Raw genomic sequence first — 15,265 nt, 5'->3', positions numbered from 1 at the left:
TGGCCCTAAAGACCCAAAACACCATGAAGATCCAAAAGACACCGAAATGGTCAAAGATGCCTAGCCCTCCGAAACGACGTGCAGTGAGGCACGCAGAGCGTGCTGCTTCACGCTAGTACATATAATTTATGTACATGACGTCAGTGTCATGTCATAAGGTTAATGTGCTTCTTTAGTTAAATATACATATATATATATATATATTGTTACAGACACGACTTTGATGTTAAAGTGGGCCGAGCGGAATGGCCGTCGTGTCCGCACAAATTACCCGACTATACTCGACGTTGACGAAGTCGCGTTACGCTGGCTCAATAAGAAAAAGAAGACACCCGGCTGGGTTATAAAATGACGACACCAGGGATACGGTTCTCAAGACCTCCGGAGGAGATTATATTTGTTACGGAAGGTCAGATTACAGGGACGAGAGGTACAACATAGAAAGACAAGCACTTAGACACAATCTTATATTATTCCCAACAGACGACAGATAAACGGGACAAAGCTGACTCACACGGGGATTGATGGCTAGGAAAGGCAAGGTAGCGATGGCTCCAGGTGCACCTGGGCTCGGGGCAGGATCAACATGGTTCGGTCCAGAGATGCGGGGAGGTCTCGTCGCAGCGCTCAGAGGTGACGTTCTTTCTCAGGCGGGTCTTTCTCAGGCCTCTCCAAACTCAGGCGCATCTGTTTCAGCGCTCGCAGGTCCGTCTTTCTCTCCGCTGGGGGCGCATCTGACGTCACGTCCGCTACGTGGCCGCGTATATCCGGCGGGGAGTGACACGCCCTCGGCTCGCTAGCGCCGCCCCAGATGGAATCGGTCCGCCCTTCTGATTGGGTGCGGGGGGTTACCAGGCTCCGCCCTTGAGGAGGAGCTGACAGCCAGCCCCTCCGTGGTAACCCCGTGGAGCGCGTGGTCAATGGCGCTAATCGAGCCGGTGTGAGGACGCATCCTCCCCCGCGCCGCCGCCATCTCCTCTGTTGTTGTTGTAATTGTTGGGGAAGAAGATGGAAGGAGGTATGGGAAAGGTCCTAAACTCACTACTGATGCCATATAATCACATTCTGGTGCAACGAAGAGTCATAATTAATGGAGACGAGGCCTTAACTGACATAGACTAAGAATAACTAGGAAGATGTCCGAAAGTTGTCTACGTGTGGTGCGGTGGACCTGGGCACGACATTTAATGGGGGAATAAGGGGAAGGTCGGCTCTACTGATTGTTATTTACATGCAATGGGACTAGGGAATGGGGGATTGGGGAAAGTTGGGGAGTATTGGAGAAAATAGGGGAATATTTACAAGCGGATATGGAGGCCAAATTCCATATTCGCAACATTGCACCCTTCTCTACCCTCGGGGCGTCCCGACCCGATAAATTTTTACCTACTTTAGTGTGGCACGCAATGTAGTTCCCTCTACTATTAACTCTACCCTGAGTGCGACAGTTTTACAGATATTCACGAATGAGTAAATATGTCCCCCTGCGACGTTGCACCCTTCTCCTCACAGAAACACACCCACAGGATAACCGAATCCGGAAAGAATTCTCAAACTAAACATACAGCCGGTAGGGAGCATTATTTACAAGATTACGCTGATATCTACACTACGATCCAGGACCTGTTTTTGGAGGAACACATGCAGATGTTATGCATAGAGAGAGCGCGCTTGCCAGCATCGATACACCAACCCACGAGTGCTCTGTGGCCGACGGCCTTTAATAACGTGCAGAGCACCCTTTCCCAGCATCAAAAGCACCACCCCACCACCAATCGGTGCAGTCACCATTGTTCATTGGAATAAAAATAAATTCGACAACCCCTAACCCTGCAGGTGTCTCTTGCTCTTCTTGTGGTGCACTTGGTGTTAACTAAAAGTGGTTCACCTGTATGGCATAGGTGCCACGTTGACCCATAGGTCCATCCCCGGGTGGTGCTTGGCCGCAAACGAACTGCGGTCCATTGTGGGTGGCCACAAACATTGCGGTCCATATGGTGTATCGATCCCGGCAGCAAACAGCGAAAGTGCAGGCCCACAACTGCGCAGCCAGCACCTCTCTCTCCTCTCTCTCTACCCCAAAGCCAGATCCTCGGAGGTGGGAGACAAAAGAAGCAGACAAGTGAGTAAGGTGGTAAGGGCGCAAAAGTGCACGCAATGTAAGGTGATGCACACTGGGGGCACATGGGAACCAGGTGAGACAGGTACGTTCCTATCGTACGCCCCCCCCCCCCCACCAGGTAACCTACATGGCCCCTCCCTTACCCCTTACTGTATCCACAAAACACAACACTACCCATAAACATCTACTTTACAAATCAACAAACATCCCTACTGTCTTCCCCGTTCCTCCCATATACCAAATTCGTCTTCTCTCCCTCCTAACCAATCAAATTTGCCATTTTCAACTCTCATCATAATTTGCCATTACCAATTCATCATCAGTCCCTCCTAAGGAGGGAGAGATGGAATCACCCCAATGTCTCATCCACGTCGTGATGCGTCTCACAAATCCACACAGCAATTCTCATTTCTGCAACACAAACAAAGAAAACACAGGTGTGGAGTCATCATCATCACCACAGGTAAGTGGCTGCGTATGGTGCGACAGGTTCATCAATCCTAACTATTTCCTAAATGACTTTAACAACTTTACACTACCCGGGGTCTCTCTCCGGCCAAACCATTGGCCCTCTTACACTATGGGTTCTAAAAACCAATTCCCATTGGCCAAACTGTGGTGCTTTTCAATTTGGGGTCTCACTCCCCCGATTCATCTCCCGGTGCCCTCGCACAATTTCCGGACTGTGGCGTGTACCTCTCCCAGCGGGTCTACCCACCTGCACACCTCCACCACTGCAGTTGCCACCCGAGCTTACCTAGCTCCTCACCCTAACCTAACTAACTGGGGCAGGCCCTCTGGCGCTCTCCCCACTCGGTGCCCTCTCTGGCACTGGGCTACCCGATCCACACCCGGGATCCTCAGGCACCCACTCACAACTACCGGCTCCCAGAGCCCACCTGCGGCCTCACCTGGCCGACATCCTCACAGTGGTGGAGTGCCCAACTAACTACACACACTAACAGGCTACACGCCCAGCCATTTCCACAACACTAATGCACCCATCCACAACACCATTCTGCAACCGCACCACAAATGCCAATATCCAACCACAATTTACCTGTACCCTCTACCTAACACTTACACTACCCGCCCCGGGTATCCGTGATGGGGGTCCACTCTTCCCCCATTCACACCTTCGCACCATGCACACCACTCCGTACCACTTACTCCACTCTCTCCACACACCTGTACTTGCACACCTGTGCTCTCACACCTGGTGCCACCTGCACCCTTCTCTCCCCAAGCGCATTCGCGCTGATCCACAACACTCATTACTCACACACTGCTCCACACACCTGTCCAGTTGCACACCTGTGCAATCACACCTGTTCAATCCTCACACACACGGCATCATCTCAGCTAACTACTCCCTTCTGAAACTTGCGCTTCCCAGTCGTCCCTTTAAACTATTGCGCTCCCTCGTCATTATCATCCATACTAATCTACCTGCGTCCCCACTACAGGTATCAGTCACTAACTAAACTTAACGTTACCTACTGTCATCTTCTAGGGCCCTATCAATATAACCTAACCCACCCGGGCTAGTTTTCACTGCCATACACCCCATAATCTAGTGCTCCTTTGCCCCCACATGGGAAGGATGGTGGATTTGCCATCCCACCACATCGGGGGTCTCTCACTACCAATTTTGCAGATCAAATTTCAACAAATCAAAAATTTGCCAATCATCTGCCAATCACTGTACCATTACCAATCATCACTCTGCCAATCCTTTGCCAATCATCAAATTTCGCCTTTTTCTAATTTCGGGGCCAAAACACTAACCTCATCACCCAGTCTACTCACTACTGCCTCTCGGTGCGCCAATTCCTGTCCAAAGCCCGGCTTCGTAAAGCCAAGCAATGGATGCTGGTTGTTTTGTGCCGGCGGCTGGATGCGTCCGGCACTCGGTGCAGGGACGGGGGCTTACCCGGGCCGAGATCCCACGCACCATCTCGGCACGGAGCCATCCCATGGCTCGATCTCGGCCTGCCGGAATGCCTCACCAAAAAGTGGTCGCCATGACGACCCTTCCTATCCTGCCGCCCGCTCCGCCTAGTGGAGCACGGACGCGGCCGTTCAAAGCGAGGCCCAGCACGCACCGAGGGCCCGATTCGGCTATAAGTCGTTCTAAACTCTATCCCGTCTAACGTCGATGCTTCACCTGGACGCTTACACCCCGCAGCCCGTTCCTTGCTCACACATCCAGCCGTCTCCATGCTCCTCGTACCTTTCCTTACACACCTCGGTACTCTCATTCCACTCACAGCCTTGGTCACACACCTGACCACCGAACACTTTGGCACACATTCGTTGCTCGCACACCTCACCAAAACACCGCTTCGCGCCCCCTCCTCGGTCACCTCCTCTGTGACAATCACAGGTGTGCTCTCATTCGCACACCCAACCACGTGCCTCACCACCAACTCCAGCGTGCATTCCCACTCACGCTCTACCATTCCAGGTGTACATCCTTCCATCCCAGGTGTACATCCTCGCTCACCTGTCACAACCAGCTCACTCTCCTTGTCACTCTCACTACTCTCACCTCCACTCGTGACAACGCACTCACCCTTACTCTTGACAGCACACTCTTTCCCCATGCACCTGTCCGTCACACACCTTTCTCGCGCACACTCTCCCGTTACACCCTCTGTAACACTCACCACAGGTGGACACTCTTCCTTACTTCTGACAGCGCACTCTTTCCTCATGCACCTGTCCGTCACACACCTTTCTCGCGCACACTCCTGCGCACACTCTCCCGTCACACCCTCTGTAACACTAACCACAGGTGGACACTCTTCCTTACTTCTGACAGCGCACTCTTTCCTCATGCACCTGTCCGTCACACACCTTTCTCGCGCACACTCCTGCGCACACTCTCCCGTCACACCCTCTGTAACACTCACCACACCACGCTTCCATGTGCTCCCTCGCACACGCGCTACGACCGACTCACTCTCGCCAGCACACTCACTCCTTGGCACGCACTTTTTCCTCACACACCCCAGAGTCGGACTTTCTTGCACACCTCCATTTTCGCACACCAGACCTGTCGCACACTTCACCAACGGCCTCTCACGAACACCCGGGTCTATCTCGACCCCCAAGCCTCTTAAATCACCTGGCGCATCATACGCACGACCATATTGGTCACCACTTACACCGAGTCCTCTTCCTCTTCGCTCCTCCTCCATCACCTGCGAATCCCTCATCCGGTTAATGAGCACATCATCACGATCCAAACACAGACTTTGGACCAATTCTTTTATCTCCTCTTTTATCTCTTTCTTATCCCCTCTCCGTCGCTTCTTAATTTCGCTCATCCCTTCTTCCACTTCTTCTAATTTGTGCTTCACCTCTTTTATTCCCCGGTACGTCTCCTCAAGCTCATCCTCTAAGGCTACCTTGACCGTTTCCAGGTGCGTCCTCACCTGCCGGTCCTTCGTCTCCATTACCTCTATCACCTCGTCCAACCTCGTTGTCAGTCCCTCACGTACCATCTGACATTCCCTCTTCGTCGCTACCAAGTCATCTTTTAGTTCTTTCTGTGTCGCCTTTAAACCTCCTAATACCGCAGTGTTCCTTTGAACCTGCTCCACTAACTCCGTCTGTCCCACCGTCAGCTGCTCCACCTCCTGCGTCAGGTCCTCTATGCCCCCTTGTAACTTTACAGTCCCCTTTCTCACCTCCTTCTCCATGTGCTCCTCACAGTGCCTCACCTCCTCGCGCACTCCTCCGACCTCCTCACTCACTCCTCTTCTGATCTCTTCTCCCATCACTTGCATCTCCTGCCCAGATGCCACCCTCATCTGCTCCATTTCCTCCCTGTGAGCATCCAGTTTGGTTTCTACCCCCATTCTGACCCCCTCTATCTGCTGCTCCATTTGTTTAACTTCCCTTTCCGCTTGGTCCCTCATGTCCCTCAATTTGCCTTCCATACTGTTTTCTAACCCCTCTAACCCATTTTTCACTCCCTCTATCTGATTCTCCTGGGCAGCCATTCTATTTTCTACCCCCATTAACCCATTTTTTCACTTCTTTTATCCCGTTGTCTAACTCCTCAAAATTATTGTCTAACTTCCCAAATTTCTTGTCTAACCCCTCACCAGTACCCCTCGCTTCGTCCCTCATTACTCCCAATTGCTCACTCTGAGCATCCATCCGGTTCCCCATTACCCCCATTTGGCCCTCCAATCGCTCACCCAATCGCTCAATTTGGCTCCCCATACTCATCTGTACAGCTGCCTGTAGCTGCGCAATGAGGGCCTGTATGTCAATCGGCTGCATGTTAAAGCCCGTTGATACAGCGGGCTCGGCTACCGCGCGCTCTTGCGAGGCGCCATTTTGCGTGCCTGCTACCCTCGCTGTTTCGCTCTCCTCATGTCCCTCATGTCCCTCAATTTGGTCCTGGACCGACCCTGCTTCACTCTCCGCTACCGGACCCCAGCCGTCTTGATCCGCCATAGCGCGACTTGCAAAATTCGAGTTTCGTAAAACAAATCCAAATTTTTTTTTTTTTCGTTATAATTTCGGCGAGCGCAGTAACCGCGGGACCGCGCTCCGGCTCGATTTTGTCGAGCGCAGTACGCGCTCCGAACCGATTTTCCCTCCCAAAATTTGGGCCTAACTAATTTAGTCCCGGGTCCGAATCTCACTCCTCGACACCAATTGTTACAGACACGACTTTGATGTTAAAGTGGGCCGAGCGGAATGGCCGTCGTGTCCGCACAAATTACCCGACTATACTCGACGTTGACGAAGTCGCGTTACGCTGGCTCAATAAGAAAAAGAAGACACCCGGCTGGGTTATAAAATGACGACACCAGGGATACGGTTCTCAAGACCTCCGGAGGAGATTATATTCGTTACGGAAGGTCAGATTACAGGGACGAGAGGTACAACATAGAAAGACAAGCACTTAGACACAATCTTATATTATTCCCAACAGACGACAGATAAACGGGACAAAGCTGACTCACACGGGGATTGATGGCTAGGAAAGGCAAGGTAGCGATGGCTCCAGGTGCACCTGGGCTCGGGGCAGGATCAACACGGTTCGGTCCAGAGATGCGGGGAGGTCTCGTCGCAGCGCTCAGAGGTGACGTTCTTTCTCAGGCGGGTCTTTCTCAGGCCTCTCCAAACTCAGGCGCATCTGTTTCAGCGCTCGCAGGTCCGTCTTTCTCTCCGCTGGGGGCGCATCTGACGTCACGTCCGCTACGTGGCCGCGTATATCCGGCGGGGAGTGACACGCCCTCGGCTCGCTAGCGCCGCCCCAGATGGAATCGGTCCGCCCTTCTGATTGGGTGCGGGGGGTTACCAGGCTCCGCCCTTGAGGAGGAGCTGACAGCCAGCCCCTCCGTGGTAACCCCGTGGAGCGCGTGGTCAATGGCGCTAATCGAGCCGGTGTGAGGACGCATCCTCCCCCGCGCCGCCGCCATCTCCTCTGTTGTTGTTGTAATTGTTGGGGAAGAAGATGGAAGGAGGTATGGGAAAGGTCCTAAACTCACTACTGATGCCATATAATCACATTCTGGTGCAACGAAGAGTCATAATTAATGGAGCCGAGGCCTTAACTGACATAGACTAAGAATAACTAGGAAGATGTCCGAAAGTTGTCTACGTGTGGTGCGGTGGACCTGGGCACGACATTTAATGGGGGAATAAGGGGAAGGTCGGCTCTACTGATTGTTATTTACATGCAATGGGACTAGGGAATGGGGGATTGGGGAAAGTTGGGGAGTATTGGAGAAAATAGGGGAATATTTACAAGCGGATATGGAGGCCAAATTCCATATTCGCAACAATATATATATATATATATATATATATATATATATATATATATATATATATATATATATATATATGGTTAGGGTTTTGAGAAGCCTGCACTTTGTAAATTGTTGTAAATATACCCCTTTGTAAATAATTCTTTTTGTAAATACCTCCATTCATTGTAAAGGTCAGAGGTCATCCCCTAGTTAGTCCACATTGCAACACGTAGCGAACAATAGGCCCTTTTCATAGTTATTTCATTATTATGTGTTCCTGGTAAGGCTGTGTTTCCAATAGTTGACTCTACGTTGCATCAATCAAATAAGATAGGCCCCATTCAATTTCTCCAATCGTCTCTTTAAAGTGCCAGTAAGGCGGCGTTCGCCGCCATTGCATTGGGCTGTTTCATTGGCATCACACCACCAAAACTCCATTACGCACAAGGCCAAGAACAGAGGAGAAGGGGGGAGGAGCCGCCGGATCACGGGCCTGGCACCTCATCGGCAGCAAAGGTGGAGTCGGAGAGCCCTTAACCACCAATCAGCACCATGGTGAGCGAACCGGTAGGCGTGCCCTCATAGCCCGCGGCTTGATTTCGGGGAGGGCAATAAAAAGAGGAGGGAGGAACTGCTTACGCAGATGAGTGAGGGAGTACGAAGAGCAGATGAGAGAGAAGGTATTTGGCGGGAACAGATACGAGAGAGCAGATACGGCAGAGCAAAACGAGGACAAAGAGAGGAGTGATCCAGCCGAACCGAAAGAGAGAGATGGGAGGGGGTGCTCGTATTGCGGCAATAGGCCGAGACCCTCTAGGCCCTATTGCCGGTCGGTGAGATGTGAAGCTGTTTTGCCCGGTTTTCGCCTCGAGCCCGGAGCGTGAACCGCGAGCGTGGACCTCCACGCCTGACCCATCTGCCCCGGACCTTCCTCCCGAACCATCTGCCTGGATTCTTCTCCCCCTGCCATCTTTACCATTGCCATTTTCTCCCATTCATGTACGTGAGTTTGTGCTGTCTGTATTGTCCTGGGTAAAAGTAAGACTGTTTAAGGATTTGCACTGTGGCTTCTTCTTCTTCATATTACTTTCGTTACTTCTCTTCCTTTGGTTTGTGGTAAATAATTAATCAACCCCTGTTCCTCCTTATTCTTTTGGTTTCTTTATTGTCCGATCGTCTTCGTGTTTTCCCTATTGAGTACCTGTGGCGCGATTTCGGCAGGACCGCTTATAATCGGATTTAGTCCTTTGTTAACGGCCCGCGTCGCAGCTCGCTTCGCTCGGCGCAATCCATCTATTACGCTGCGGCCCGGGCAGGAGTATTTCCTCGCGTACCGGAAGGTGCTGGTACTTAGGTCATAGGAAGAATTGGCCTACTACCCTATTCAGCGCTGACCGGACATGACGTCATACCCCCAGGACCGGTCGGACGGCCAGCTTAACAAGACAAGGGGATTAACCCCCCCCTTGCTAACGGGAGTGCCGTCCCCCGGTTCTGTAACAATATATATATATATATTGTCAGAATGGGGGTAGAAACCAAACTGGATGCTCACAGGGAGGAAATGGAGCAGATGAGGGTGGCATCTGGGCAGGAGATGCAAGTGATGGGAGAGGAGATCAGAAGAGGAGTGAGTGAGGAGGTCGACTCCATATGATGAGTGGATACCAGAGATAACGTCACCGCGTGGCAGGCGGTGCATATCGCTCCCAGCAAGGTGCAGCAGCAGCTGTATGGGACACCTTGCTGGCGGTTCTCCACTGATGATATGACGGTCGCATAGTGACTGATATATATATATGTATATATATATATATATATATATATATATATATATATATATATACATACATACATACATACATACATACATACATACATACAGTATATATATATGCATACATACAGTATATATATATATATATATATATATATATATATATATATATATATATATATATATATATATATATATATATATATATATATATATATATATATATATATATATGTATATATATATATATATATATTATATATACATATATATATATATATATATATATATATATATATATATACATATATATATACATATATATATATATATATATATATATATATACATATATATACATATATATATATATATATATACAGTATATATATATACAGACTTGGCATTTAATATGGAATATTTTTTTTCTTGACTTGGGTTTACTTTCTGAACTCAGTATATCAATCTGGTGAGTTTCTTTTACCCTTCGGTGATGTCTTTCTTGAAAGAACCATGTCACTGATTGTCTTTCGCAGCAAGAAGTCAATAACAGGATTATATCACAGGTGGCATGACAAAAATGTAAGGACAGGTACATTTGACGATTGGCTTCACAATCTGGTATATAACGGTTGTTCCGTTCTGTATTAGTGGAAAACAACTGCTGCACGTCTACAAAAGTTATTGCCGCTTCCTCTGGAGATGGTCCGTCAACTTGACAATGCTGTTTGTCATGGAGTGGTGGCTTTACGAAATTCTGGCATGAAACAGCATGCTATTGCTCGGCAGTATGGCATCACTCAAGGTCAGGTGTCAAAGATCCTGAAACGAAATGCTCAGAGGGGTGTCCCTACTCCAATACCGAGGCCAGGACGTCCACGCAGAACCACAAGGAGAGATGATCGCCAGCTGCACCGGTTAGTCTGCAATGGCCATACCAAGTCAGCTAATCGGCTTAGGGCTGAGTGGCAGCAACTGACAAATGTGCCTGTATCCAGAAGGCTAGTCAACCAACGACTGGTTCAAGCAGGCTATCGTGCCAGGCGTCCCCTGAGAAAGCCACGCCTGACCAGACAACACAGCCAGCGCCGATTGCAGTGGGCCAGAGAGCACCGACAATGGCAGCCAGGACACTGGAATCACGTGACCTTCAGTGACGAGTCTAGATTTCTGGTCTATCATCAAGATGGCCGCGTCCGAGTGCGCAGACAAGTGCATGAAGCCCACAACGAAGATTGTATCATGCCAAGAGTCAAAGCTGGAGGTGGTGGGGTGACCGTTTGGGCTGCTTTTCATGCAGGGGGCAAAACTGACCTGGTTGTTCTGAATGGAAACCCAAACCAGTTCAAGTACAGGGTCATCCTGGAAGAAACATTGCTTCCATTTGCTCATGCAGCCTTTCTAGGAAACTTTGTCTTCCAAGATGACAATGCACGGCCTCATCATGCTCGCATGATCCAACACTTTCTTGCTGACCGTGGTGTAGAGCATATGGAGTGGCCTGCCATGTCCCCGGATATGAATCCGATAGAGAACTTGTGGGCAGAATTAACGTGTCAAATCGACAACTTGGACCAGCAGGCTACATCTGTGTGTGAATTGCAGCAGACTATTATCACTGCATGCCAGGCGATTCCTGTCCAAACCTTGGCAAATCTCATGAACAGCATGCCTCAACGTGTACGTGCTCTCCTGAATGCTCGTGGGGGTTACACGAAGTACTGAACTGTAATTTTACTGTCCGTAATCCCAGTCATAATTTAGCTTTTATTTTTGTTGAAATTTTTTTTGGCTAATGTGCAAAATAAAGAGATACTTCTGGAAAACGTACAGAAGTTTAACACAGTACTGTCCGTGAATTGAGTTTGATATCAGTTTACATCACTTTCAAGGATCAATTTATTTGCTTCGAAATGTCAAATGTGGTTTTTGTTTCTTTTAAAGGTCACATTAACAAAATCTAGAATAATTTCAACATAATTCCAATGAAATTTTGGTTCTACGTCATCTTGAAAAGTAAGTTCACCCCCCCAAAAAAATATTCCATATTAAATGCCAAGTCTGTATATATATATATATATATATATATATATATATATATATATATATATATATATATATATATATATATATACACACATGACTGTACACACACACACACACACACATATATATATATATATATATATATATATATATATATATATATATATATATATATATACATATACATATATATATATACATATACATATACATATACATATACATATACATATACATATACATATACATATACATATACATATATATATATATATACACATATATGATATATATATATATATATCCCTGGTGTTGGGCTAGCGGATAGGGTGCCGGCTTAGGATAACCTAGGATACCTGGGTTCGAATCTTGGTCGATCGCCGAATTAATGCCAGGGAGGTTGACTCAGCCTGTCATCCTTTCGAGGTCGGCTAATTGAGTACCAGTTCACTGGTAAATCCCTGTTTGTCGTTGAAGGCGGCAAAAAGGGTTGGCGTCAGGAAGAGCATCCGGCCGTAAAACATTGCTTCAAAAAGGGGAACCAAAAAAACAACAACTACCACGGTCCCCGAAAAAGGCCAACCCCCGCTTTGCGGGGAAAAATGGCCTCTAAATGGTGGTATATGTATATAATATATATATGTATTTAATATATATATGTATATAATATATATATGTGTATAATATATATATTTATATAATATATATTATATATGTATATAATATATATATATATGTTTATAATATATATGTATAATATATATATATATATATATATAATATATATAAGGCCCTGGTGTTGGGCTAGCGGCTAGGGTGCCGGCTTAGGATCCTAGGATCCTGGGTTCGAATCTCGGTCGATCGCCGAATTAATGCCAGGGAGGTTGACTCAGCCTGTCATCCTTTCGAGGTCGGCTAATTGAGTACCAGTTCACTGGTAATTCCCTGTTTGTCGTTAAAGGCGGCAAAAAGGGTTGGCGGCAGGAAGGGTATCCGGCCGTAAAACATTGCTTCAAAAAAGGGGACTGAAAAACAACAACAACCACGGTTCCCGAAAAAGGCCAACCCCCGCTTTGCGGGGAAAAATGGCCTCTAAAGGTGGTTATTTATATATATATATATATATATATATATATATATATATGTGTGTGTGGGTGTACAGTCATGGCCAAAAATATTGGCACCCTTGCACTTTTTTCAAATAATGCACCACTTCTTCCAGAAAATTCCCCGGTTGTGTTCCCCGGTTTAGAATAGGTACACCGTATCCCTGCGTGTCGTAAGAGGTGACGAAAAAGGGTTGACGTCAGGAAGGGCATCCGGCCATAAAAACATTGCCTCAAAAAGAGAACCATGACAATTACGACTACATATGGGCAGGATACAGCCCGAAGTACCCCGTTGGGGACCCCACTCCCTCTCGTCAAAACTCAAGGTGGGGAACCTGATCAAAGCAAGGGTGGAAATCATTCCATTTATGACGACGAAACGTCTGATGCCCGACGTGGAGATCGGTTTCTGAGATTTGGGACATGGAATGTAGGGACAATGACAGGGAGATCAGGAGAAGTGGTGGAAGTATTCGTCAGAAAAAGAGTGGACATATGTCGTGTGCAGGAGACGAAATGGAAGGGAAGTGGTGTGAGAATGGTGAAGGGTAGGCAGGGACAGAAATATAAGTTTGTGTGGCAAGAGTGCCCGGAGGGTGTGAATGGTGTTGGTGTCCTGTTTTCTGAGGAGTTTGTAGACAGTGTGGTGAGTGTGACTAGAGTGAGCGAAAGGTTGATGATGGTGAAAATGATGATTGGAAAGCTCTTGGTGAACATCATCTCGGTATATGCTCCGCAGGTTGGTCGGAGCGATGAAGAGAAGGACAAGTTCTGGTGTGCAATAGAGAAGCTGATGGAAAACGTGAAAGATGAGGAAGTTGTTGTGGTAGGAGGAGACCTAAATGGACATGCGGGAAGGAGTATGGACGGTTTTGAGGGAGTTCATGGGGGTTACGGATATGGTGTGAGAAATGAAGAAGGTGAAAGGATTTTGGAGTTTGCTGATGGAGCTGATTTGTTGATTTGTAATACTCAGTTCCAGAAAGAGGATAATAAGCTTGTTACATTCACGTCAGGTGGGTCGTCGACAACCGTTGACTACCTGCTGGTGCGTAGGCGAGATAGGGGGCACCTTCGGGACACAAAGGTGATCCCGGGGGAGGAGGCTGTTTCACAGCACCACTTGGTTGTCTGCGACATAAGGGTGAAAGGTGCGAGGAGAGCTCGGCGGGTGAACTACCAACCGAGAATGCAGGTGTGGAGGTTGAAAGAGGTGACAGTGAGGGAGGCATTAAAAGAGAGGCTGAGTATGGTGGAGGATGATGTGGTTGAGCTTGAAAGTGGTTGGATGTCAATGAAAGATAGTCTGTTGGGAGCCGTTGGTGAGGTATGTGGATGGACAAAAGGACCACCGAGGCACTCGGAAACATGGTGGTGGGATGATGAAGTTGGAAAGAAGATTGACGAGACGAGGAAGAAGTACAAGGAGTGGCAGAAGGCGAAGGGTATGGGGGCAGAAAAGGCAGAGCATGAAAGTTATAAGGCAGCCAAGAAGGCTGCAAAGAAAGAGGTAGCAAAGGCACAGGAGGCATGTAGGAAAATGTTCGGAGAGCGCATGGATTCGGAAGAGGGTCAGAGAGCGGTATTCAGGATTGCAAAGCAGATAGAGAAAGAGAGGTGTGAGGTGATGGGGGTGAGTTGCTTGAAGGATGAAGTGGGACAAATCGTTGTGGACCCAGATGGAATTAAAGGAAGATGGAAGAGATATCTGGAAATACTGTTGAATGCAGAGATGAATGGGATGGCAACATAGAGAGTAACCCAGTTTTAGGACCGGCAGAGAAGATAACCGAGAAGGAAGTTGAGGAAGCGATAAAACCAAAGAAGAGTAGAAAAGCGGGAGGGCGGAAGGGAGTTGTGGGAGATATGTTGAAGGCAGGGGGAAATTGGGGTGTGAAGAGAATGACAGAGATCTGCAATCTGGTCGTGAAAGAAGGCCGCATTCCAGTGGATTGGGAACTGAGTACCCTCGTCCCTCTATACAAGGGGAAAGGTGACCCTCTGGACTGTGGCTCGTATCGAGCGATAAAGTTATTTGAGCATGGAATGAAGGTATTGGAAAGGGTGTTGGAGAGGAGGATAAGGAAGAAAGTGAAGATTGACGAAATGCAGTTTGGATTTATGCCAGGAAGAGGAACGACAGACACACTTTTTATTGTGAGGCAGTTGCAGGAGAAGTATATGGAGAAGAGGAAGAAGTTGTTTCTTGGGCTTGTTGATCTGGAGAAAGCATTCGATATGGTTCCACGTGAAGTAGTGACACGGGCATTGAGGAAGTTAGGAGTGGAGGAATGGTTGATCAGAGTCGTGATGGCAATGTACAAAAGAGCGCGCACAGCTGTAAGGACGAAGGACGGGAACAGTGGTGAGTTTGAGGTGAAGGTGGGAGTGCATCAAGGGTCGGTACTAAGTCCACTACTATTTGTAGCTG

The 15,265-nt window shown here is 48.0% G+C and overlaps 1 protein-coding gene across 4 annotated transcripts in view; it reads right to left on the bottom strand.

The window, feature by feature from the left end:
- Window positions 1-15,265, bottom strand: part of MPL (MPL proto-oncogene, thrombopoietin receptor) — a 180,944-nt gene that overhangs the window by 155,169 nt on the left and 10,510 nt on the right. Inside the window, exon 1 of one of the 4 annotated variants that reach the window (XM_078772129.1) lies at window positions 1,889-2,168. The exons of 2 other annotated variants lie outside the window; for them this stretch is intronic. In XM_078772129.1, coding sequence (XP_078628255.1) covers window positions 1,889-1,984 — 96 coding nt within the window. In that variant the 5' untranslated portion in view covers window positions 1,985-2,168. Of the gene's footprint in view, window positions 1-1,888; window positions 2,169-15,265 lie in introns of those variants that run through there. One more of the 4 variants, XM_078772134.1, reaches the window with a different exon arrangement.

Source organism: Myxine glutinosa, chromosome 1 (genome assembly GCF_964187855.1).
Source record: "Myxine glutinosa chromosome 1, kmMyxGlut1.1, whole genome shotgun sequence".
Lineage (NCBI taxonomy): Eukaryota > Metazoa > Chordata > Myxini > Myxiniformes > Myxinidae > Myxine > Myxine glutinosa.
Note: the sequence above shows the minus strand (reverse complement) of the source record. Positions and strands in the feature narration are given on the sequence as shown.